General features: G+C 43.4%; 1 protein-coding gene across 3 annotated transcripts; it reads left to right on the top strand.

The window, feature by feature from the left end:
* Positions 1-714: 714 nt before the first annotated feature.
* SLC14A1 (solute carrier family 14 member 1 (Kidd blood group)) lies at positions 715-23,717 on the top strand. 3 transcript variants are annotated; one of them, XM_059041025.2, is made up of 11 exons: positions 719-749; positions 1,404-1,467; positions 3,469-3,624; positions 6,760-6,916; positions 7,478-7,667; positions 10,235-10,363; positions 12,410-12,602; positions 15,726-15,873; positions 16,078-16,212; positions 21,142-21,191; positions 23,151-23,717. In XM_059041025.2, the coding sequence occupies exons 3-11, from the start codon at positions 3,478-3,480 to the stop codon at positions 23,322-23,324; spliced, it is 1,323 nt and encodes a 440-aa protein (XP_058897008.2). In that variant the 5' UTR covers positions 719-749; positions 1,404-1,467; positions 3,469-3,477; the 3' UTR covers positions 23,325-23,717. The 3 variants fall into 3 exon arrangements, with proteins under 3 accessions (XP_066872061.1, XP_058897008.2, XP_066872060.1); XM_067015960.1 differs by lacking the exon at positions 3,469-3,624 and having other exon boundaries at positions 715-749; XM_067015959.1 differs by lacking the exon at positions 21,142-21,191 and having other exon boundaries at positions 23,151-23,315.
* The last annotated feature ends 801 nt before the right edge of the window (positions 23,718-24,518 follow it).

The raw sequence follows: 24,518 nt of genomic DNA, 5'->3' as shown, positions 1-24,518 counted from the left end.
TAAAGAGATTTCTCACTTGAATTTTAGATTCCTCTGCTATGGAGGGTTTGCCTCCTGACTTTTAAAGGCAGCAGAGTTTGTCCTGGGATTCTCACCTGGAAAGGGGGATGATTCCAGGGAAACATTTATATTTTTGTTTTCCTCCTCACTGGGGACAAGGGCAGGTTGGTTTCCAGAAAACAACGTGTGGACCCCGGTTCTCCCTCACGCTCGCACCACACCCTGCAAGGCTTTGCTGGATTCCTACACCTGTGCAGAAGCCACGTCAAGTCTGAGAGAACATTCCACCCCTGAACACTCCACCACTGTGTAGCAACCTTTCTGTCGGTTTTTAGTTTAAGTGACACTCGTTGATCCTTTCCAGTTACAAATCTTCCCCGGAATATCTCAGGGTGAGGGTAGGTGCTAGAGGAAACAGCACGGGGAAGAAAACAATGAGCTTCAGCAGGATTGCTGCTGGACAAAGACCTGGGGATCCACAGAAACGATGGCAAAGCTGCTGGCACCCAATCAAGAACAGAGACAGACAGACAGAAGGCACAGGACAGGGGGCCACTTGCTCGGCAGTACTTTGGCCCTGGTGCCTGAAGTGGGAGGAGAAAAAAAGAAGGACAGATATGCAGAGTGGGTTCTGAGTATCAAAGTGCTGGGTGCCTCCCCCAGCACCCTCCTCCTAAGCACCTCCCTTTTAATAGAGCCCAGCAGGGCTTTATCAGCCAGTGCCTTCTGCCCAGGAAACCAGCTGCAGTGTGAGTACTCTCTTCATGTCTGTTCATTTCTAACTGTTCCCTGTTGGGAGGTTGTCTTCTTAGACCTCTCTAATTTTTGCTCTTTTTTGCTTTTCTTTTGTTAATGGAGAAATATGTTCAGATAATTGGAACTGGGTAAAAGCAGCAAAGACAGAGTTCTGGTATACTAGAAAGCCATTTACCCAAACCACGGGCTTCTTCCTGGACGCTTGCAAGCAGAGTCTTGGTTCATGGTTTCTACAGCAGGGTGGGTCAGTGCCGGAGTTCCGTGTGGAAGAGGGTTTCAGCAAGGAGTCCACCTGAGGTGCTAAAGGACTCTGAGCTCACCGAAGCTCTACAGGAGTTTCAGGCTGTGTTTTTGAAATAAGTAAAATTGGAGATGTATCATTACGACTCAAAAAAAAAGTGGGTACTCGGAATGGCCCTTTCCAACTATGGTTTTATGTGCTGTCGTGCTGGAGGGAGGGTGCTGGAACACCCATTGGGAGAACGAGTCAGTCCCACTACAGGCACGAATTTGGCAGCTTCTTTGCAGCTACCCTTTCTGATGTGGAATTCAGACCTCAAGGCTTCTAGGGGATGTGTTCTGAGGAGAGAGGTGTTTTAATCAGGAGACAGGATAGCTGACAGCATTTTCTTTGTTTCTGATTACAGCTTTAGAGAAACCTGAGCACCTCCCACTGCTTAGAATCAAAAACTACCTAAAGTAAAGATTATTGTAAGTATCAGATAAATGTCAATGCTGAAAATTCTCTTATTTATGATGGAGCATGAATGTTTATATGCTTTCTTCTATATCTATATCCAAAACTTTGTATTATTTTTAAAAATGATATTTGACATGTAGAAAATTAACAACTTTCAAGGCTCTCTAATTGTACAAATTTCTAATATATGCTGACAATAGAATGAGGTGTACTTCCTGTAATAAAACAAGGAATGTAGTTGAACTGAAATCTTGATATTTCAGAATGATGAGTACTGCTTTGTTGTATTAGTGATCTGGGCTATGAAAAGTGCTTTCTGACTCCTGTAAGCTCATCGGGTGCAGCTTCCAGAATAGTCTTGGGATGTTAACTTCAGCGCATATAAGCCTTGTTGTAGATATGTCAGCGATGCAGGAGAGTGAGGCTTACTTTGAGGCACGGTGAGATGTTTGTCTGTCAGAAGAGTCACTGCTTTGGGCAAGGGCATGGGGTGAAACCAGGCGTCGCAGAGGCCTTTGCTGCTGTTCAGCACCCCCTCCCCAGGGTTATGTCAGGGAGGCCACGAAGACAGGCTGTGTCTACTGTGTCACTGAGCCCTAACACCCCTTGCATCCCGGCATTCAGAAGCTGCTCCTTCACTGTGTGTTGACTTGAATAGACTCTTGGGGACATCAATGTGTGTGGCTCCAGCCTGGAAGACGAAGAGCCACCAGGGCTTACCTATTCCATAAGGCTGACCCTGCTGAGTGAACGTGGATGGTCCCCACTCTGGACCCCAGTTTTCCCTTCTATCAAATGAAGCCTCGAATTATATGCTCTCTCAACTTTTTCTCTCTCTATCTTGGCTAAGGTAATATCGTTGTTGACCTCAAGGATGTCATTCTCTAAGACGTGGTGATTTTGGCGGTGGGGAAATGTGAAAGGGGAATGTGACAGTCCTACCTGTCTCTTTCTTTCCTTTTTATTTCATTCATTCTTTTTGTAAAAAATTGTGTATAAGATGAGTGCCCTACAGTTGGGTTTCTGGATGTTGTTCTTTATCAAACAAAAATATACATAATGCAACCCACTGGTCAGGTATGAGCCAGATTGTTTAACCATGGATAAACACACACATACACAGTTTTTTCCTAAGACATGTCAGTAATATTTTCTACGGTTGTGGATTTTTCTGAGTCACTCTAGTAGAGTCGAAATTTTCAGATTTCAAACCAAGCCAGTAGAAGAAAGTAAACATTAAATAAAAGAGGAAGAAAAAAAATAAAGAAATACCACACATACGACTTTCCTGGGACCTCTGAAGGACGAATACTATCCTTGGATGTGATGGAAGTTTTTAAAAAAAAAAAAAAAAAAACGAAAGGAAACAAAAAGTTGCCACACTTGTTGAATTCGACTAAGAATTGTTTATTATAAACGAGGCAATGTCCAATTTTTAACAATTCCTATTCAGATACAAGGGAGAAAAAATGCCATTTAGCAGTTTCTTAGACTGGGCTTTTGCTATGCATACAAAGTGTGGCTAGCATCTTATCACAGAAAATAGAGGCCTTCTCCTTCTCACATTTGTAAAGATCAAGGCTGAGGGAAATTGTGGCATTGGCTTTGACCCCCAAGATGGAGCCCTAACAGTTTGCCTGCAGTGTTTCAGAGCCTGAAGCCCACCCCTCCTTCTGGAACAGGCTTCAGATCTGTCAGCTTCCTGATAGTGGAGAAACGCAGCAGAACAAAATCTATGCATAAGTCTCTGTGCAGGATGATTTGCCATTTTTTTCTTTTGTTCTAAGCGAAGTAAAATGAACCTTCGGTGTCTGCAGTCAGCTCATCGTCTCTCTCTGCTGATGGAGCTCTTGCTTATGAAGAAATGGGCCTTCTCTGTTAAGGTCTCCTCTCCCCAGGAACTCCCTGGGAGAGCTCCTGCGTCTCTCTCTCTCTACCTTGCATTTCACACCACAGCCAGGGCACGAATCCTGCTGATTCATCTATTTTTGCCCTTTGTCATGTATGCAAAGAAAGGAAGGATGAACGGACGGTCTTTGATTGGCGCCGCTGGTGACGCCCCTCCTGGTCCTCTTTGGAGGGACCCTTTTGGAAAAAAAACTGGTGAGGCAGCGCGCAGAGGCTTGCCCTGGCTAAGCTTGGCCCTGGCCCATGGGCCACCAGAACAGGTATGCTACCTTTGTGCAGCTTCTGTCTCTGTGACTCTGCTGTGTCTTTTCTGAACAGAGCCTGGGAAGTGGGTCCTCATGTTCTGCTGAGCAGTGCAGCTTGGGCTGAGGCAGATGCACAGGGGTCTTGGTCAAGAAAGTCACAAGACACTCATCTGGGTTGGATGCAGAGTTTTGACAACCATGGAAAAGCTAGGAAAAAGTAGTCTGGGATTTTTAACTTACGCTCCTCCTATTTTATAGAGTTTCTTCCTTTTATTTTCTGGTTCTGTCTTTTTAGTTGAAATTTAATGACGTACTTAGATTTGAGAAGTTTGAGCATCAGTTTAAGTTCCTGTTTTATCACCTTGCATTGCCTTTCCAATTAGGGTTTGTGGATTCTTAAAGTTCCCTAAAGAAATGCATACAGTCTAGCATGATAAAATTCTAGGGTGAACCACAACCTTTAAGTTACTGGTTTCTTATAACCAATTCTCACCCCTAAGTTCTGGAGCAAGTAGTCAGGGTTCCCAGGGCTCCAGAGTATTCAGGAGTTCAGAATAAATGGCTCCTGGGGGGTTCGGCCACAGCAGCAACTGTCTGCTCAACTCATGAGAAGACCCCTCTCTCTAGGACATGGCAACCGCACAACCTACCCCAATATGTGGATACTAGAAAGACAAAGCACAGCAAGCCTTCTATATGTTGGGCTGTGGATTCAGATAAATGATTCAATCTTTATCCAACTTTGGGTGGCTAGGCAGGGAACTCTGGCCAGTCGGGTTCTCAGTTATGTCTGGCCAGTTAGAATATCAGGTTTCATATCTGTATCTCCAAGATCTCTGAGGTGATGACGTATTTAAAACCCTCTAAAATAAATAAATAAATAAATGCTGGAAATTTTGAGAACATGAATTTGTTCACCCTGGAATAACCCATATACCCAATTGTTTCTGTACTTGATGGAAAACGTCCAGTATAATGTTTTCATTCGTTGCCGCCTCTGTAGGGCCAGATCTACTCAGTTACAGAAACTCAAGGCAATTTCTTGTCATTGCCTGGACTGGAGCCTGATACCTCTCATAAGATGCATGGCTTTGAGAATGGGGTCACTGTAGCTGAGGAAAGGGCTTTCCAAGTGATATTTTCAGTTATGATGTTTCAAGAGGGAGATAAATAAAAATAAATGAGAGTCATCACTTAGATTATGAAATAAAATCCAATTTTTCACAATTGCTTAATAATTCAAACAGTTTTCCTTGTTTAACTTTGGGGCCAGCTGAGCTCCATATAGACTTACTTTTGGTTCCTGACCTCCAGCAGTTTTCAGTTTAAGAATTTCTTAATGCAAATGTTCATTGGAAGTCTCACAAATGCTGGTTTCTATCACTATTTTGCCAAAACAAAATGACCTTGGTCTAGAATGCATTGCATAAACAGCTTCTACTTTGTGGAATGGTTGGCCATTGTTCAAAAGCAGAATAGTTAGTTGGTTTTTTTGTTTTTTGTGGTACGCAGGCCTCTCACTGTTGTGGCCTCTCCCGTTGCGGAGCACAGGCTCCGGACGCGCAGGCTCAGCGGCCATGGCTCACGGGCCCAGCCGCTCCACGGCATGTGGGATCTTCCCAGACCGGGGCACGAACCCGTGTCCCCTGCATCGGCAGGCGGATTCTCAACCACTGCGCCACCAGGGAAGGGAAGCCCCCGAATAGTTAGTTGGGCAATGAAATAATACTATTGAAGTGAAATTGTGACTCAGTAAAAAATGTTACATTGATTTCTGTACTGGGATTAATAGAAGCCAAAACTAAAATCTGGATTGCAAAAAATAAAAATTTTTAAAGCCATAACTTTTATTATCTGTTAATAGCCGTTTGTTGGCTATGGTAAATGGAACAACGATGGGACCAAAAAATAGCCACGAGAAGCCCTCATTCACAGCCTGGTCACAGAGAGAAGACGAGCTGGTTTAACTGCACGAGTTTTGGGTATTTCCTTGGTCATGTCTTACGTGCCTGTGGCTTCCACATTCCACACTTGTGCCTTCTGGGGTCTGATGGTTTTGGTGTTCCCCTACTTCACACTGGCCTGGCTGTGCTCCTTGCTTTCCTTGCAAAGAAACTCAAGATACTTTTGCCATTGTCTTTCTCCCTTTGCCTGCTTCTGGGATGACATCATTGGTATTCTTTTATATCTATCATCGGCACCATAAAACCTTCATTTTTGTCTACAGGGTACCATATTCTATTGATGCTGGTGCTTTCCTATTAACACTTATCATGAGAAGTGAAAAGTCTCATAGTGACCACCAGTCACGGTTATACTGTTGGTATTTCCCCGAGGCATGCTTACTCTAAGTATGCCCTGTACATTCTTACAGCGTACAATTGTTAAATTGTAATTCTTTGGTTTTCAACAGCTTGGTCTGCCTCCACCTTTCCCATTTTCTACACCTTTGTGGAATATTATTTTTCCAGTCTTTAAACATTTAAATAAAAAATTCCAAAAATAAAGAGTATCTGAGGCAGTTGCCTGATGTCACGACATAGTCAAGCAATCTTTGACTTGGAGAGTGAGTATAGGAGGTTTTCTTAGTCTGTGTTAACACACACACACTGTTTTGTAAACATTTCTTCTCTTTCAAACTTTTAAAAACAAAACTCTTTTTTGTAAAATAAAAATTTAATTTAAAATGGCTGCTTGTCTTGGAAAGTACCTGATTGGTCTGTAACCTGACATCTGGCTCCTTTCATTGGCAGCAAGAAGCTTAAGTACTTATCTTAGCTATTTCTATATCATTATCTGACTCCTTATGTTGAAATTAACTAGACTGAGCTCTTTGAGTGTAAGATATAAGTGCTCAGTAAATATTTGTTGAGCTAGAAACTGAACCTTATGAAATTCAAGACCAGAACCTTTTTTCGTGGTGGCATTGAAAGCAGTGATGACAAAAGTAGTATGGGGTTTGGGTCTTGGTAACAATCTCCGTGACAACATTTCAAGAGAAAAATGGTGCTTTCTTAGTTCCACGGGATGTCATGGTCCAGATGAAGTGCCTTTAAACTCATCCTCTGTGGCTACTGTGACCAGGCCCCACACTGGCCAGTCCAAAGTGTTCTGCATTAGGATGTTTATGAGCTCTGTTCTTTCCTTAAGGAGCTAGAAGAAGAGCTATCCATGGAGGACAGCCCCACTGTGGTTAAACTGGACCAGGGTGGAAATCAGGGTCCACCAGTTCACAAGAGAAGATGCCTCCCCAAGTCAGTTGGCTACATAACTGGTGATATGAAAGAATTTGCCAACTGGCTTAAAGGTATTTACGCTTCCATCCCTTGGGGCAGTGGCTTTGGGGGAAATGGTTTGCTGGTTCTTCTAGTCATATCTTTAGTTATACTCCCCTACCTTCTATCTATCTCTTTCTTCTCCCTTTTTTAACTTTTTATCTTCTAACCAGCAAACTTCTTCAAATTTTTTTAATGGAGATAGTGTTCAGGGCTGCAGTCCGGTTGATATCAGAGGGAGGCACCTGGTTCCTCCTTATAATTTCGGTACTTAAAAACTGAAATTTTACTATTGGTAATTCATTCCTTTGGCGTATGAATCTGAACCTCTAAGTGTGGTAAATAAGTGCATTCGATGCTTTCTGGAACTGAGGTTCTAGTAGGGGTAGTTGGATTGTGAGGCAAGAAACTGGTTGCTTTCAGGGATCTGAAGGCCACTAAGGGGAAAAGGTTCAGAGACAAAACTTCAAGGAATATCAAAAATTAGCTTCACCTTCATGAGAGGGGATTTTGCTCAGGGTGGGCCCTGGACTTGGGAAGGAGGCCCATTTGCCTCACTCTTTCCTTAGCTCTGCCTGTCTCATCTCTTCCAGACAAACCCCAGCCGCTCCAGTTCGTCGACTGGGTCCTTCGGGGCATATCCCAAGTGGTGTTTGTCAGCAACCCCATCAGCGGAATACTGATTCTGGTGGGACTCCTGGTCCAGAACCCCTGGTGGGCGCTCTGTGGCTGTGTGGGAACTGTGGTCTCCACCCTGACAGCCCTGTTACTCGGTCAGGACAGGTAGGCGCATCCCTCCAAGCCTCTGCTTGTTGCTTCTTAGAACACAGGAGCCAACCAGTGACTGTGGGCAACAGTGATAAAGCCCCACCCTCCCCAGGAGAATCAACCTTTATCCCACAGAATGCTTTCTATGTGCCTTTAGTTAGAGGCAAGGACATCATTTATAGCCTCTTATTCGTGGTACCTGAATAAGTGGCCAGTCTGAATGATGCCAGATCCTCCTGGCACTACATGGTAACCAGAACAAAGCTATAAGTAATTCCCAGGGTAGGGTCCAAAGGGATCTGCTTTAATGATTGATCAATATTTATCATCAGCATCTTGTTTATTTGCAAAAAATGAATATGGGTTCAGGAAAAGTTTTAGTGGCTTAAAAATCCCACTAATCCCATTATATCTCATTTCCATGCTTAGCTTAGTAAATTCATTCTTCATGGACAGTGCAAAGATTAACTCAGCTTCCAGAGAGACAAACTGACATAAATTCCAAGTAAGCAAGTTCTGACAAGTAATGTTAGTGTGTCTTCTGAACTATGTGTTAGGCTAAAAATAGCATGTACTTTATAAACTATCTGCCACTGAAGAATTGATGAGCTGACTCCTACCATGGGAGGAGATGGCTCCTGCCTGACCAGCTCCTTCAGGGAGGCTGCTGGTCTTCTAGGGGTCCAGGATCCATGCATCACCCCCAGTGGATGGTCATTATACAGCTAAGCTCCTGTAACACTTACTGTAAAGTGCCTAAGGGGCTTCTCGGGGGGAGAGTCAGAAAATGCTTCACTTTCCCATCAGGTCCAAGGAGGCTGACTTCTTCTCTATGGAGGGTGATTTTGTACCTTAGGTCAAATTCTGTTCTAATGCACGTCAAGAAACAGTCTGTCTAGTTTGGAGGTGTGGTCCAGGATTGTATCATATCAAATCTTCATCGTTTTGCCCCAGTAGAAGTTGACCCATTTTCCTTATCAAGTATGGTTTAAAACAGGGGTCCCCAACACCCCCTGTTAGGAACCGGACCACACAGAAGGAGGTGGGTGGCGCTAGCAAGCAAAGCTTTGTCTGCTGCTCCCTGTCACCTGAACCATCCCCCCACAACCCAGTCCATGGAAAAACTGCCTTCCATGAAACCAGTCCCTGGTGCCCAAAACGTTGGGAACCACTGGTTTAAAAGACCAGCCATATTTACATGTGTTCGTTTTCAGATCTCTTGTACTCTCCTCAGTCCCAAAGGGCACATGAAAAAGGTAATCCTCTGCTGTAAGTGAATACACATCTTCCTGTTGCTGAAACTATGGCATTCCACAACATGTAGGCATTGCAGTTAATTTTTTGTTGATCAAACTCAAGCCTTAAATCTAAAAGTCAGTTGTTGAGAGGACAAGCCTCACATAGCTCTCCACTGCCATCAGGTATGGCCTCAATTATCATTTCCTGGGTTAAACCAATACAAGTCGCATCACCTGCCACGTATCCTGAAGGATTAAGGGAGACAAAGGCTTTTGAGCATGGAGTCTCACCTCTAATACTCTTGCCCAGATGAATATCACCCTGCTGTTGAACTGGTGCCTCCTGCTCCAGGGATAAACAGGCCGGGAGAAGCTTTCACATCATCCTGTACTGCCCTGTAGCGTGACTCATTGCTACATCACCTCCCTCTCAGGCCCTGTGTTCAACCTCACCCACCCACTTCACCATCTGCACACCCGTGACTCCTACAGACTTCATCCTTGAGTGCTGGGTACCTTCAAGGTGCCCATTCTCAGAGCCCTGGGGGGCCTGGCTTGTCAGCTCCGGGGCTTATTCTATAGAAATCATTCCATTTCTCACTTGGAGCTTCTTGTCCCCAAATATGAAATGGGAGCCATTTTGGCCAGGAGTAGAAACTTATCCAGGACAACATTTAGAAGTGAGGTTAAATGCTGGGAAGCAAAAAGGGCCCAAGAAAGAATTAGGTGCTAAATATGCACATAATTAAATGGAGTAAATTGCCAAGTAATTTTGCCAAGTAATTGTTTTTCTTTGCAAGAACTTGGAAATGTATATCTGGAGACAACAAAATGGAAGAACAGGAAGATGAAAATATATGCTAAGTTGGAAGATTTGTGTTTATAAGATCAAAGACACCATGGAAGTAAATTTTTTTTTGTTTAAGAATCTTACATCTCTCACCAAGAAAATCAGACTTAGGAAACAGTTTCACATCAAAGCTCTATTCAAGTCAGAGGTCCTAATGATTTAAAAGAAATAATAACTTTTGGAACAAAAGGGTAAAAGGAAGCAGAATAGGTTGGATTGCTGATTTCCCTTTCCTCCCTTAGATGCTGGAATTCTATCTTTAGCTATGACACCTCTATAGGGGTTGTTCTATGTGCACATTTGCATTTTATCTATGTATATTTTACTTTTTCATGCTTTGATTAGTATTTGGCTTCTACAGACTTTGCAATAAAATCCTAAATATAATCTCATTTTCAAGTGTAAATATTATCTGGAAGTTACAAGTGTCATTTATGTGCATGTCCAGCCAACATCCTCCTGGAAGGTGTCCAAGCTGTGCCTTTTGCCCACAGGTCCGCCATTGCAGCAGGGCTCCAGGGCTACAATGCCACCCTGGTGGGAATCCTCATGGCTGTCTTTTCAGACAAGGGAAACTATTTCTGGTGGCTGTTATTCCCTGTATCTGTTATGTCCATGACTTGGTAAGTTGTAACTGGTTTTCGAAATGCCTTTTTGAAAAAATGTATAGGGGGAGGAGGCAATGGGGGAAGTTATTATTTAGGGAGTATAGAGTTTCCATTTTGCAAAATGAAAAATGTTCTGTGAACGGATGGCGGTAATAGTTGTACAACAATGTGAATGTACTTAATGCCGCTAAACTGAATGCTTTAAAATGGTTTTAAAATGGCACATTTTATGTTATGTATATAAAACACAAGTTTTAGAAAAATATATTTTTAAATTTAGATTCAGGATATGTCTATTGGAAACATTCAAACACACCGATGCGTGTGGCCTCCACACACACCTCACAGCCACCCTCCCACAAGATTCTGATGTAATTGGTGTGGGGTGTTTCCAGGGCATTGGGAGTTTTGAAGGCTCCCAGGAGCTTCTAAAGTACAATCAAAGTTGAGAACCACTCCCCACATCAGTGGTCCTCAAACATGCACATTATCAGATCGGGATCACCTGCAAGGCCTGGGGAGGGAGAAGGGTAAGCTGTGACGAAGAGAGAGAGTGGCATGGACATTTATACACTACCAAACGCAGGGTGGATAGCTAGTGGGAAGCAGCCGCATAGCGTAGGGAGATCAGCCTGGTGCTTTGTGACCACCTAGAGGGGTGGGATAGGGAGGGTGGGAGGGAGGGAGACGCAAGAGGGAAGAGATATGGGCACATATGTATATGTATGACTGATTCCCTTTGTTGTAAAGCAGAAACTCACACACCATTGTAAAGCAATTATACTCCAATAAAGATGTTAAAAAAAAAAAACCACGGACTGCTGCTCCCTCCCCCAGGCTTTCTGATTCAGTCCATCGGGGGCAGGGCCTCAGAATCTGCATCTCTAACAACTTCCCAGATGATGCTGATGTAGCTAATCCAGGGACCTCACCGAGAACCACTGTGCCTGTATGAACTCCCCTTACCTCCTGCCCCGTCCCCTTCCAAATAATTCTTTACTAAATTCGATCCCTTTTTTAACCCTAAATCCTTCAAACTAGTTTTTACATGGACACTGTCTTAAATCCTTTTTTTCTTTTTTGAAAACAAACATTTCCTTCTTACCATCGTATATTGAGAATATAAAATACTAGTATCCACACAAATGATACGTGCAGCCCACTAAGGACAGTGAGCCCACCCTGGCTGCAGCAGAGGTGTGTGGAGGAGAACCTGCCGCCACGGCCAACCTGCTCAGGAGGGACTTCCCACCTCTTCTGAAGATAAGGCTCAAGGGCAAGAGGCATCATCTGCACATGGTCACTCACCCTCTCCCCCAATTCCGGAAACCTGGGATTCTGACCTTCAAGTGATGGCTCCTTGATTGGATCAACAAGTGAGGGAACAAAATGGGCCCAGAGATCATATAATCCAATCTCCCAGTTCACAGAAGAGGGAACTGAAAGTACCTCCCTGCCCTCGGCCACACAGTTCAACTGCTCAAGGACTTACAACTCTGCCCTCCTGAGTTTAAGATCTCTTTCCTCCTAGTCCACACCACCTGCATCCTCCCTGGGACCATTGTTTTTCTTTTTCAAGACTAAATATACGAAGACTCGTGGAGATGGTATACAAGTTCAAGATCAAGTTTGCCTCTGGTGGGGAGGGAGGTGCATATGATCAAGTAGGTTACAGAAGGGGCTTTAACTGTTTAGACAATATTTTTTTCAGATTCTTAAATACTTCAAAAATATTTTTTAAACCTAGATTTATAACTCACTGTGAGCAAACCCAGAGCATAATTTTCCACAAGCCAAATAAGCTGAGAGTTTATTTTTGACTGTATGTAAGAATTATTCTATGACACGATTGATTCTAGGTGTGTTTGGGTTTGGGTTTTTTTCTTTTCTTTCTGTGAAAAGTTTGGTGACACAACACTTTAGGGACATATTTGCCAATGAAACAAAGCCCCTCCATGGTATAGAGATTCAGTTTGTCAACCTGGCTTCCATTCCAGGGAATTGGGAGTTTGGAAGGCTTCACGTGCATATTCTTCCATTCTGTTCTGTTGTTGTTTTTAGTCCAATTTTCTCAAGCGCGTTGAACTCCGTGTTCTGCAAATGGGACCTCCCTGTCTTCACCCTGCCCTTCAACATGGCGTTGTCAATGTACCTTTCTGCCACGGGACATTACAATCCATTTTTCCCAAGCAAATTGTTCACACCTGTAACCTCAGTTCCCAATGTCACCTGGTCTGACCTCAGTGCCCTGCAGGTAAGATACACTATCTTCTTACACCTCCTCCTCCCCAACCCCTCCCCCCAACCCCACCCCCGCCATTGGCTCTGGAAGACACCCCGTGTCCTCCTGGTTAATTATTCATGGGCATCAGAAGCTTATAGAGACTCAGCACTGGGGGGACCTTGCCACCTTCCTCTTTTTTTTTAAGAATTTTTTTTTAATACGTATTTGGCTGCACCAGGTCTTAGTTGCCACATGCGGGATCTTCGTTGCCGCATGCGGCGTCTAGTTGCCTTACCAGGGATCAAACCCAGGCTGCCTGCAATAGGAGAGCAGAGTCTTAACCACTGGACCACCAGGAAGTCCTTTAACGCGGGCCTCTTGCCGTCTAAATGCTTATTTGTTCTACTCCAAAGCTGTGGGCTCTAAAGGATTTTTTTAATGACTATTTGGTCAAAGCTAACTTTTCCTCCTCTTTTCCTGAAATCTGCAGTGCTAACTCCAGAATATACCTCCATTGAAATTCAGACACTCTATTTCAAACTTGGCCCTTATTTCTGGGGTATGATGGAGGCCAGCCCTTGAGGCAGGGGCCTCCAGCCTGGTGTTAAGTCCTCCCTGACCTGCCTCCTCTAATCAAAAGAACTGGCTGCTTACTGTTAGATCCTGTTGCAGAACCTCTCTATTCTGCTTTTTCTTATGGTGGATCTCATAGAATACGTACAGTAATTCAGATTTCTCAGGCTTTGGAGGCATAAGAATCACTGTTTTTTAAATACTAATACAAGCTCCATCTCGACTCCCTAAATCATAATCATCGGGGTGGAGCCTAGGAGCCTGTATTAACAAGCTCCCCAAATAATAGTGACGTGGGCCAGAGTTTGAGAACCATTATCCTAGGATGTATGCTGTGTATTTCATTACAGTTGTGCATAGAGAGAGCACTATTTTTAAAAGTCTGGTTAACCCAAATCAAATTGCAGCTCTTTGTATTGGTGTTTATTTAATAAATCTGTTTAAGGTTTCTTTTTTTTTTTTGCGGTACGCGGGCCTCTCACTGCTGTGGCCTCTCCCGTTGCGTAGCGCAGGCTCAGCGGCCATGGCTCACAGGCCCAGCTGCTCCGCGGCATGTGGGATCTTCCCGGACCGGGTCATGACCCCGTGTCCCCTGCATCAGCAGGCGGACTCTCAACCACTGCGCCACCAGGGAAGCCCTAAGGTTTCTTGATTACTTAAAAAAAGAAAACACTTGAAATCAGAAGAAAACCAACCTTACCTTTTTTAGGGTGCAAGAGACTGGTTTTTCCTCTATCAGGTTATAAAATACCTTTTGCTGTCCTCTTTGCTGAGCAGTCAAAACATGTGAGGAGTTCAAGTAGCCTTTCCTTTAGCTTCTCGCCCAGAAAATGAATGGGAGCATTTGGAAATAACTCAGAAGGAAAATAAAAAATTTATCAGAACTGCCCATGAAAAAATAGCATTAGTTAAACTATCTAAAACTGCCCTATCTAATACAGTAGCTATTTTAATTTAAATGTAAAGTTAATTAACATTAAATAAAATTTAAAATTTAGTTCTTTAGCCTCACTAGCCACATTTCAGGTGCTCAATAACTGCACGTATTGGACAGCACAGATACAGAATATTCCATCACCACGGAAAGCGCTAGTGGACAGTGCTGACATGGGGAAGGGGGGTCTTGTCCTTCTCCTCACTCTGAACTACCTCTCCAACAACAGCATACTTATTTCCCATCTCATCAACTCCCCATTTCCCTGGCTACCTGAGGTATAGTTCTGCTGTCCAGTTCTGCGATAAAAGACCATACGGTCTTTGCCTGTGTCAAGTTCCCTGGTCTAGAAGAAACAGGGAATGATCCTGTGTAGACGTGAAGATCCAGCATGGGCTGGAAGAATTTAGGCCCATCTTAGGTTAGAATCAAACTCACAGTATGATCCTGTGCCCTGAGCAAGGACCAGACTAGCATCAGAAACCAGCATTGGATCCAGCCTAATTCATGGAAGGAGCAGACACTTCCGTATGCCAAAGCTGGCCTCCATCAGAGTCACTGCCTCCCAAAGGTCCTTGCCAAAAGGTGGAAGGAGTGAGATGGGAGGTGGGAAGGGCCCCTTTCAGTGATAGCCTTGGTCAAAACAGAACTAACACAACTAATTATGCCCATCCTAGCCCTACCAGAAGCGTTGTTGTAAGGAGTTATCATTTGTTAGCTTGAATCAAACCCTGTACCTTGTTCCTAAGAACTGCCACTCTGTGAACACATTACCTGAATTCAGAACCCAGCCAGAAAGCTAGAATTGTGATATTTACATGTATTTTTGTGTTCTGAGGACTGGCAGTTGTTGATAACTGGAATAAGCTAAGGATATCTTGGTTTAAATTAATACAAGCTCTCTAAAAATGTATATATAATGAAAAATAAAAAGAGATAAAAAGAAGTTTTAATTTTAAAAAAATTTTAATAAAAAACATAAAAACATAAAAAGTAAATAAATAAATATAAATTTTAAAAAACAAAAAATAAAGTAAAATTAATTAACGAATAAATGTTCTCATTACCAACAGAAGTGTAAATATGGTCCTGACTCATGAACCTGCCAATAATTGCTTCTGAGTTGTGGATAAGATAACCCGACTTTGGGTCTCTGGCCTTAGCACTAATAACTAAATTACGTGGGAGGAATAATACTTCTATTGACCATAGCGATGCATTGATTTATTGGCCTCAGAGCTGATGGAGAGTTGAAAGCAATAAAAGTGTAAGCTGTGGTCCCTGCCATCCTCACTGGGAGGCATGGTCTGTCCTCACAGGATCAGTGAGAAGCAGTGACACAGCACTGGGAGCTTATCAGTGACCAAAGCCACATGTCAGTGCGAGCAGTAGAGCCAGTGAGTGAAGGGTCTGGGAAAGGCATGCTCAGCACGCAGCAGGGAAGGGCTGGTGTATCTCTGGGGATAAAGCAGAAGAATGACTGAGATTTTTCCATAGAGAGAGAGAGAATTTTAAAAATGTGTAGCACTGATCTTGAAAGATAAGATAAATCTAAATCTAAAACGACATCACATTGTGTTTGTGGGTGCCCTGTGAGTTTCTGTACAGTACTTTTAATGACCGCATTTTCTAAATTGTTTCTGCAGTTACTGAAGTCCCTGCCTGTGGGTGTTGGTCAGATATATGGCTGTGATGATCCGTGGACAGGGGGCATCTTCCTAGGCGCCATCCTCCTCTCCTCCCCACTCATGTGCCTACATGCTGCGATCGGGTCGTTGCTGGGGATGGCAGCAGGTGAGTGTAAGACTTGTTACCAGATACTGAGCACCTCCTCTGCTCCATCCATTGTCTCAGGCATCTTCTATACCCCAGACTTTTCTTGAAGGTCTGCTTCCAAGGGACCAGTGGGAGTTCTCAAATGACTTCCCCACCCCCAGACTCCTTCCAGAGCATCCTGCATTTAGTCCAAAGTTCTGACTCCTCTGTCTTGTCTAATAGGACTCAGTCTTTCAGCTCCATTTGAGAACATCTACTTTGGACTCTGGGGTTTCAACAGCTCTCTAACCTGCATTGCAATTGGAGGAATGTTCATGGCGCTCACCTGGCAAACCCACCTCCTGGCTCTTGCCTGCGGTGAGTATCCTGTGCATCTGGGGAATGGTTGCTTATGATTATGGGATCAACATCAAGGACAAACAGTCAGAAAGGACTGTGTGAGAAACTAGAGCAGGAGTTCTAGTTTGAGCCCCCTGCTGTCTGCTGAGGATGGGACAAGGGCAACTGGCCTCCACTCTGGGAGGATTTGGGTCTGCTCTGTCTACCTCATTACTCATTTTGAAGACGAGAGAACCATTTTACAATATGTGTATGTTGGGGGATAGAAACTTGACTTGTCCTATGTTCTTCATACTAACTGTTTGACCCAAGAAACTAAAAGGAAACAAGCTAAGTATAGAGTGGTTCTCTGGTGAATCAGGTGGTATTAATGGGCCCTTAGAGAATCACCTTAATTCAGCTGTTCTCAAAAATGAAGCATGGGCTTCCCTGGTGGCGCAGTGGTTGAGAGTCTGCCTGCCGATGCAGAGGACGCGGGTTCATGCCCCGGTCCAGGAAGATCCCACATGCCGCGGAGCAGCTGGGCCCGTGAGCCATGGCCTCTGAGCCTGCACGTCCAGAGCCTGTGCTCCGCAATGGGAGAGGCCACAACAGTGAGAGGCCCACGTACCGCAAAAAAAACAAAAAATAAAATGAAGCAAACATCAGAATCACCTAGAAGCCTTGTTAAAACCCAGATTGCTGGGTCTCACCCCAAGTCCCTGACTCATTGTTAGAGGTAGGGGGAGGAGTTTGCATTTTTAACAAGGTGCCAGGTGGTGCTGATGCTGTAGCTCTGGGGACCACATTTTGAGAACTGCTATATTAACCCTTTCTAACCTCAGTTTTCTAGCCAGACTCAGCCTATGGGATCTAGAAAGAGTTCTGGAGATCTCCACTCCAACCTTCTCGTTTTACTGTTGGGATTCTACATAAGGGCAGAGAGAGAAAGTGACACACTGAAAGGCATCCATTAGGGGTAAATATAAGTCCAGAATCCACATTTGCTAACAACTTCCAGAGTTATGCCCACTACACTACTCTCCTTCCCTTTAGTACCATTCAGGCACTTAGGTGAAAACAGACCTCAAGTGCTTTGGATTTGAAAAGCTACCATGGATTTCTCTGGCCATTGGAAGGGGAGCTTATTCACTTATAGCTTCTGGCATCCCTAATTCAACACAAATAAAAGTGTGTAAGATAATGTGCTAGAATGAAGGAAATGACACTTCCGTGGGGACAAAGGGGTGGAGGGATATTGGAACAGGCAGAAACTTTTGTAATCTCATGGAAATATTTGTCTAGAGTCATTTTATCACCAGATGAATCAATCCAGCCATTATTAAAGTGGTGGGCTACATGTCAGGCAGGATTTAGAGTGAGTTCCTGCGTCGGGTAGGACATGGGATGGAACCAAGGATTTCTAAGGCCTAATCCAATTTTGACTGTCTGATGCTGTAGGAAGATTAACAAAACTCAGGTTGCCATTCACATGTCATTTTGTGAATTTCTTTTTAGTTACATAACTATTTCACCTAATAGTCCTGTCAAAATTTTCGCTCATTTTCCCATACTTGTTTAAAGCTTGGGGCAAAGGAGAAGGGTAGACACAGATTATGTGGCCTCCTGAGCTCACCTGGGTTAGACTCTTTATTCTGAGGTTGGTCTGAGGTTTCAAACCTTTATTTTTTCTGTATTGGCAGTAGCAACAAATACGTATTAAACACTCATGGTACAACCCAGACAGTAGTAGGAAGAGCTAGAGGTTCAGAAGCTTTAGATCCCAGGCGATTTTCTGTACAGAGAACAGAAGCCAGGTGAGTAAGAGAGAGAAGCCCACAGAGACCACAAGATGCAGAGCCAGGAAACACCTACAGTGCAGAGTGAGTCCCTGGGGGAACATTATAGCTCAGAATCACCAAAAAGCACCTCCTAGAAAGGGTGGCTTTTCTGTAAGTCCTAAAAAGTAAGAGGAGGAATTCCAGTTGGTAGAAAGCATGGTCTGGGCCAGCATAGGGACAGTCTGAGCACATCCTTAAAGATAAGCAGAAACTGTCTTGGTCACAGGAGTTGTTGATAAGGTCTGTGAAGGTCTCTTCACAGACTATGGGAAAGGAAAAGCCAAAGATGTTTACAGATGTGTGTTTCCCAAAGCTGTGATATCATGATTATTTTCTTTCTATACTTCTATAGTTGTACAGGCCTACTGTACCAAACAAAACAAACAAAAATGCAATCAATACAGAAGAGTATAAAGCAGAAGATGAAAACACTCCATCCTACTCCCTAGACAGAACTTTCTTGCCTCTTTCTTATAAGGACCCTGTGATCACATTGGGTCAACCTGGTTAATCCAGGATAATCCTCCATCTCAAGATCTTTAACTTAATCACAACTGCAAAGTCCCTTTTGCCATGTAAGGTAACATATTCACAAGTTCTGGGAATCAGGACATGGACGTCTTTGGCCCTTTATTCTGGCTATCACATCTCCCTTCCTTTGGATAGATCAGATTTTCATTATTAGTAGAGCATACTGGTTAAGTCAGTATATTGAATTAGTTAAGAGCCCAGACCCTCCCTGGTGCCCAAATTCCAGCTCTGCCTTTTAATTTTAATTTCAATAGATGCCAAATGCACCCCACAAAGGCCGTACCGATTTCCCCTGCCACTGACAGTACATGAGAGGGCCTGTTTCATCCACACTGGGCACTATCAGTCTTTTTCATCTTTGGACATAAAGTTTTGAGACAGACCTCTAGTCCCTCTTATACAGCAAATCTCACTGTAAAATCGCACAGCAAGTTTATACTTGCCCATATCACCCCGATACTGCCAAACAAAAGATCAACCTTGTCAGCCAAGGTAAATAAATAGCAGACATTTATCCCGAGATGCTCTTTTATTAGCTCCCATGGCTTTATCAGAAAGAGGACTTGGGAGTCACTGATAGAGCCTGATAAAGCTGCCTTCCCTGTGTCCCTAAGCCAGAAACTGCATGGCCATGGAACTCCTTAATTTTGTTATTTTATCAGTGTAAACTGTAAACACATTTTGTATCTCTTCTTACAGGTTGGGTTATCATAGTAGGACTCACACATGGTGGTCTGTGGGGAGGGACGTTGTCTATGAAGAACTAGGATCCAGTCCTCCCTTCCACACACTCAAGGGCCTTTTCTCTCCCTCAGCTACTCAGAACGCTGTCAGGGTCATCACCTCCAAACCATGGTGTACAGAACTTCACCTCTAATGTAAGGCTTTCCCAGCCCAACCCAGCTAGTCTTAAGTGATGGACAGCAACTGTTAGATAATCTGATACTCTTACTATAGAAAGAAAAGCAACAGGGAATTGAAAGAGCATTACAATATGAGACTCGAGCACCAAAAGTGCATTAATAGGTATTAAGCTATTGCACTTCTAGGAGAGAAATGGCAATAAGGTCTCATGTGCTCAAGGGAGTGTCATAGAAAAGCTGGTACTCAGGAGAGAAGGGACAGAGTGTCCCCTGTGCTTAGCCAATGGCCAGTGAATATTTCTTGAATGAGTGAAAGAATGAATGAACTAAATGGGGGGGAAAAGAATGAAATTATGAAAGCCAAGCAGAGAAAATCTTCCAACCCTTGTGCTCAGAGCAGTACTTCCAACCCATGGTGACAGAGATGAGTTTATAGCTGCTGTTTGTGAAAATATATGATTTCATTTGAGATTCATTACCTCTCTGTAAAAAACCTCTTCAAATTGCATTTTTACAGATGATGAAACTAGATTCCTAGTTCAGTGATTTGTTGCACAGCAAACAAAATTGCAGAGCTGGGATTTGAAGCCCAGATCATTTCCAAAGATGAGCCTTTCCCATTAGCATGAGACAATTCAGATGTGAAAGAATTAGGTATACTGTTGAACAAAAAATATCAGGATAAAAACATAAAATATCGATAAAAGGATGGAAGTCTATAGTAAAGTAAAGGAGGATCATAAGGTCCCTCCCGCCCCCGCTGCCCAGCTCCCCAGAGTAGCAGATATGATTTCTCGATGGACTTGAGGACCAGATGATGAGATTGTCTAACACTGAGTGTTGCTGGCCCAAGTGACCATGTGGCCATTATAAGAAGGTTATTCTTCAGGCCGCCTCTGTGAAACCTAAGGGCTTCCGCGAGGCCCCTTGGGGCCAGGAATTGAGTTACCTAGTTGAGATCTTTGTTTTTGTGGTTTTACATTGAAAGTCATACATATAACTCAAATTACTTACTCTAATTTGTGCTCAAAGTAAATAAAAACAGGATGTTAATTCATTGACCTGTATGCCAACCTTAATGGTATTTGGGAAAATGTTATTATGGGGAGGAATTCCAGGTCTGTGTTCAGTTTCTGCCAATTTTTGAGTTACTACACACACACACACACACACACACACACACATACATATATATATATATATATACAATGATTTTTTGGAACTGTGAATTCTAACCATTGATCTGAGAATCCCAGATGCCATGAGATTGTATGCTGTCTCAAGGAACATTCATAAGTTTAATTTTAATTATTATGCTTGGATAAAATAATGGGGAAGTTTATTTACCATGGAAGGCCTTTTCCTTAAATATTATCAATAATAGCAACAAAATAGTACCACAGAAAAGCTAACTTTATTGAGTACTAACTGTGTGTTAAGCCCAAGCATTATCTTCTTCACACTTACACCAACCCGTGAGAGAGAGATTCCTAATACCTCCTTGTACAGGTGAGGAAATGCGGACCTTGAGAGGAGGCAACGAACTCCTACAGGGTGGAGTCTGGATTTGAACCCAGAGCCGCTGACTCTAAGCTCATACTTGTAATCAGGATGCTGGGCTCGCTGGTGAAACGCACAAGTTTACATTCCAGGGATTTATACCTAAAGGCAGTCTTTCCTGTAATGAAAAGTGCACCTACCAAGCATTCTTCTTTCCTTTTTTTTTTTTGTAGCCCTGTTCACTGCCTACATTGGAGCCAGCATGTCCAACCTGATGGCTGTGGTGAGCTTGCTTTAATCTCATTTTCTCATCAGTGTGATCGATCAGTTTTCAGTGATATGGAAGCCCTCCTGAAGTCCACCTCGGTGGCATCCCGGGGCAGGATCCACGACAGATAGCCACTACTGTCCATCTGCCAGACCCACCTGTCCTCAGTTACCCTCCAGCATCACAGTAAACCTTAGTCCAAACTACAATCACCAGGCTTGCTAAAAATACCAGATTGTTTGATTTAAAGAAGTGAAACTTAGGGTGTATAATATATTATCAAGTTCATACTTTAACTCTGAGTGTCAAGAAGTTGACTTTAGAGTATCTTTCACTTAAACAGAAAACCGGAACTATGTATTGGTTGATATCAGAAAAGGGAGGAAAAGGATAATAGGTTAAAGACCCAGATTTTTTTTTTTAATTAAGCCAACAGTTTTTCATACCCCTTATCTTTTTTTAATCCCCAGTCAGTCATCAGTACGACTTTTTTAGACCCATGTCCTGGCTGAATTTTTTTTTTTAATATATTTATTTATTTATTTATTTATTCTTGGCTGCATTGGGTCTTCGTTGCTGTGTGCGGGCTTTCTCTAGTTGCAGCATGCAGGCTTCTCATTGCAGTGGCTTCTCTCATTGTGGAGCACAGGGTCTAGGTGTGCAGATTTCAGTAGTTGTGGCATGTGGGCTCAGTAGTTATGGCTCATGGGCTCTAGAGTGCAGGCTCAATAGTTATGGTGCACAGGCTTAGTTGCTCCACAGCATGTGGGATCTTCCCGGACCAGGACTCAAACCCATGTCCCCTGCATTGGCAGATGGATTCTTAACCACTGCACCACCAGAAAAGCCCCTGGCTGAATTATTTAGTAACCAAAATGGTTGCCCATTAAGAGCCACCTGCTACTCTCTTCTTCCTTTGACTTTGTCCTTCCCCTCCCCTGAGGAACCCAGTGTCCCCAGAGTATTCTGGGGTCTCCCACCTCTCAGTGCTCTTCCTCACCGACCACTGCAGGTGATACAGGGCCAGTTCATGATAACTCTATCCATGTAGATGTGGTCATGGCTGCCACTGGGTTAGGACAGCATCTAGCCCTCTCAACAGCAACTTCGAGAGCTTACCTGGGAGGGTCCTTCTGGAGACACAGTATCTTTATGGTGGAATATCAAAGCCCTGTTACAGGTATGATGGGATGCCTTAGAGCTTGTGGGGCCCTTCACATCCCAACAAAGGTTCACAGACCTTGGCCTGTGGGCCAGAACTTGGCAGGCTGCGAAACAGAGTCAGCTAGGGAGATTTTGAAAAATGTAGGTCCTCAGGCCCTGTCCCTTGACATTTCTGGTAGAGTAGATCTTGTATGATGCCTAGGCATCTGTGTTCTTTACAACTCTTCCAGATGTGATATGAAGTCAGGTTTGTGTACCATCATACCCTGGGGGTCCATGTATAGGGCCAAACCTAACCAAGTACATGGTGTGTGCTCAGAATTGCATGAGTTGCCATGGACACACAGAAGGAAGAGCTCATCAAGGAGCTTACAGTCTTTTTGAGAGACGGAACAAAAAGAAGTAAAGCAAGTAGAGTCCAAGACCTAGTCTGGGTAGAGGTCAAGGGGAGAGAGTGCTGAACTAATCAAAAATGGCTTTGTGGACCTCATGAGTGGTCAGGAGCCATTGGTGGCTGGTGAAGTGTCATCTCTGGGAGCAAGGTGTCATGTTTGCACATCCGGTGTAGGAAGTCTGACTGTATGAGAGGGAGGGAAAGACATACATCAACCCTAAGGAATGCATGCTGACATTTCAGCTGCAGAATGCCCTGAGATCTTAGACTCAGTCTCCACAGGGACAAGCAGATTCCAGAGCAGTGCCCCCAGCGAGTCATCCCCTGAGCTGAATGACAGTGGAGCGAAGCGTGGTTCCTCTGAGATCCTCCGACAGGATCTCAAAGGAACATGTGACTTGTCTCTTTTGCTCCAGGTCGGATTGCCATCTTGTACCTGGCCCTTCTGTTTGGCGACACTACTGTTCCTCCTGCTGACCACGAAAAACCCCAACATCTATAAGATGCCCCTCAGTAAAGTCACTTATCCTGAAGAAAACCGCATCTTCTACCTACAAATCAAGAAAAGGATGGTTGAAAGCCCTTTGTGAATGCAACCCCCATCCACAGCCATGGGCACAAGTCATTTCTGACTAGCTGCCCCAGTTGACTTCAAGGGTCTCAAAACTGTTGTTTTTACTAGTAACCAATTTCATACTAAGCCATCGGTGATCTGTTCTTTTGCTCATTTTGTATTTTTCTTTCAGACTCCAAAACATGCCCAAACAAGTGACAAGACACATCAAGGTGATGTGCTCTGGCTATGGAATTTTTAACCCCAGTGGGGCATTGGCACTGAGACTGTACTGTATTTATAAAGTCAGAATGGTCCACCAGAAAGAGGAAGTAAGACCAAAGCTAATTATTGATATTTATTGATATTCTTGGTGTTTGGTTGTACGATGTTAACAGTATTAAAAAATTAATCTCTATAAACCAACAAAGCCTTAAGTGAATGGAATTCAGAGTCACAAAATCAAAGTCAACCCAGAATTCTCAGATAAGCCATTTGGCTTATTTAAAATCAATGCAAGGTACACATTACGGCAGTGGTCAGCATCGCAGGGCCCATCACTGAGCTCTTTCCCCAGCTCCTCAGCAGAACCGCCTCCATGCTGTCCCATGTGTGTGACATTCTCTTACAGGAGACGGTCGGTTTGTTTCAGGCTGGCAAAGCTGCAGGAGGGGGAATGGGATCCCATCCTTCAAAATTATTCTGTATTGTCACTTTTCTTGGATATTGCAAAGGATTTTTTAGGTAGTTTATTATCTTTCTTTTAGGAGAATAGATTTGTTTTCAATGAGGTAAAATAAGAGAAGTTCCTGGCTTTACCAGTTTCTAGGTATTAAAAAGAAGTTATATTTTTCTAAAATACTCAGCATAGCTATTTTTACTTTAATCTACCTAAACTGATTTTGTAAATACCACAAAAGCAGAGAATTGAATACCAAATCATCAACATCCAAGGGCCCTTTAAAGTCACATTTTCAATTCATTTAAGGATGTCATATATTATAAAGACTGAAAGTTAATGCCAGATTACTTCTGGGTATTTAGAAGTTGTTTAATTCTTACTTTTTAAAAAAATCACTATTTTCTGCACACTTACAATATTCTCACTCAGAAACCAATGGTATTTGAACCATCAAAAACAAATACAGGTAGGGGGCTTCCCTGGTGGCACAGTGGTTAAGAATCCACCTGCCAATGCAGGGGACACAGGTTCAAGCATTGGCCTGGGAAG

This window comes from Kogia breviceps, chromosome 15 (assembly GCF_026419965.1).
Source record: "Kogia breviceps isolate mKogBre1 chromosome 15, mKogBre1 haplotype 1, whole genome shotgun sequence".
Taxonomy (NCBI): Eukaryota; Metazoa; Chordata; class Mammalia; order Artiodactyla; family Physeteridae; genus Kogia; species Kogia breviceps.
Note: the sequence above shows the minus strand (reverse complement) of the source record. Positions and strands in the feature narration are given on the sequence as shown.

Bases quoted from the DNA above. Each gene is read 5' to 3' on its own strand.
- SLC14A1 (XM_059041025.2), top strand. From the start codon at position 3,478: ATGAACGGACGGTCTTTGATTGGCGCCGCTGGTGACGCCCCTCCTGGT. The intron at 3,625-6,759 runs GTATGCTACCTT...TCTTTCCTTAAG, and splicing joins CCCATGGGCCACCAGAACAG to GAGCTAGAAGAAGAGCTATC. The intron at 21,192-23,150 runs GTGAGCTTGCTT...CTTTTGCTCCAG, and splicing joins TGTCCAACCTGATGGCTGTG to GTCGGATTGCCATCTTGTAC.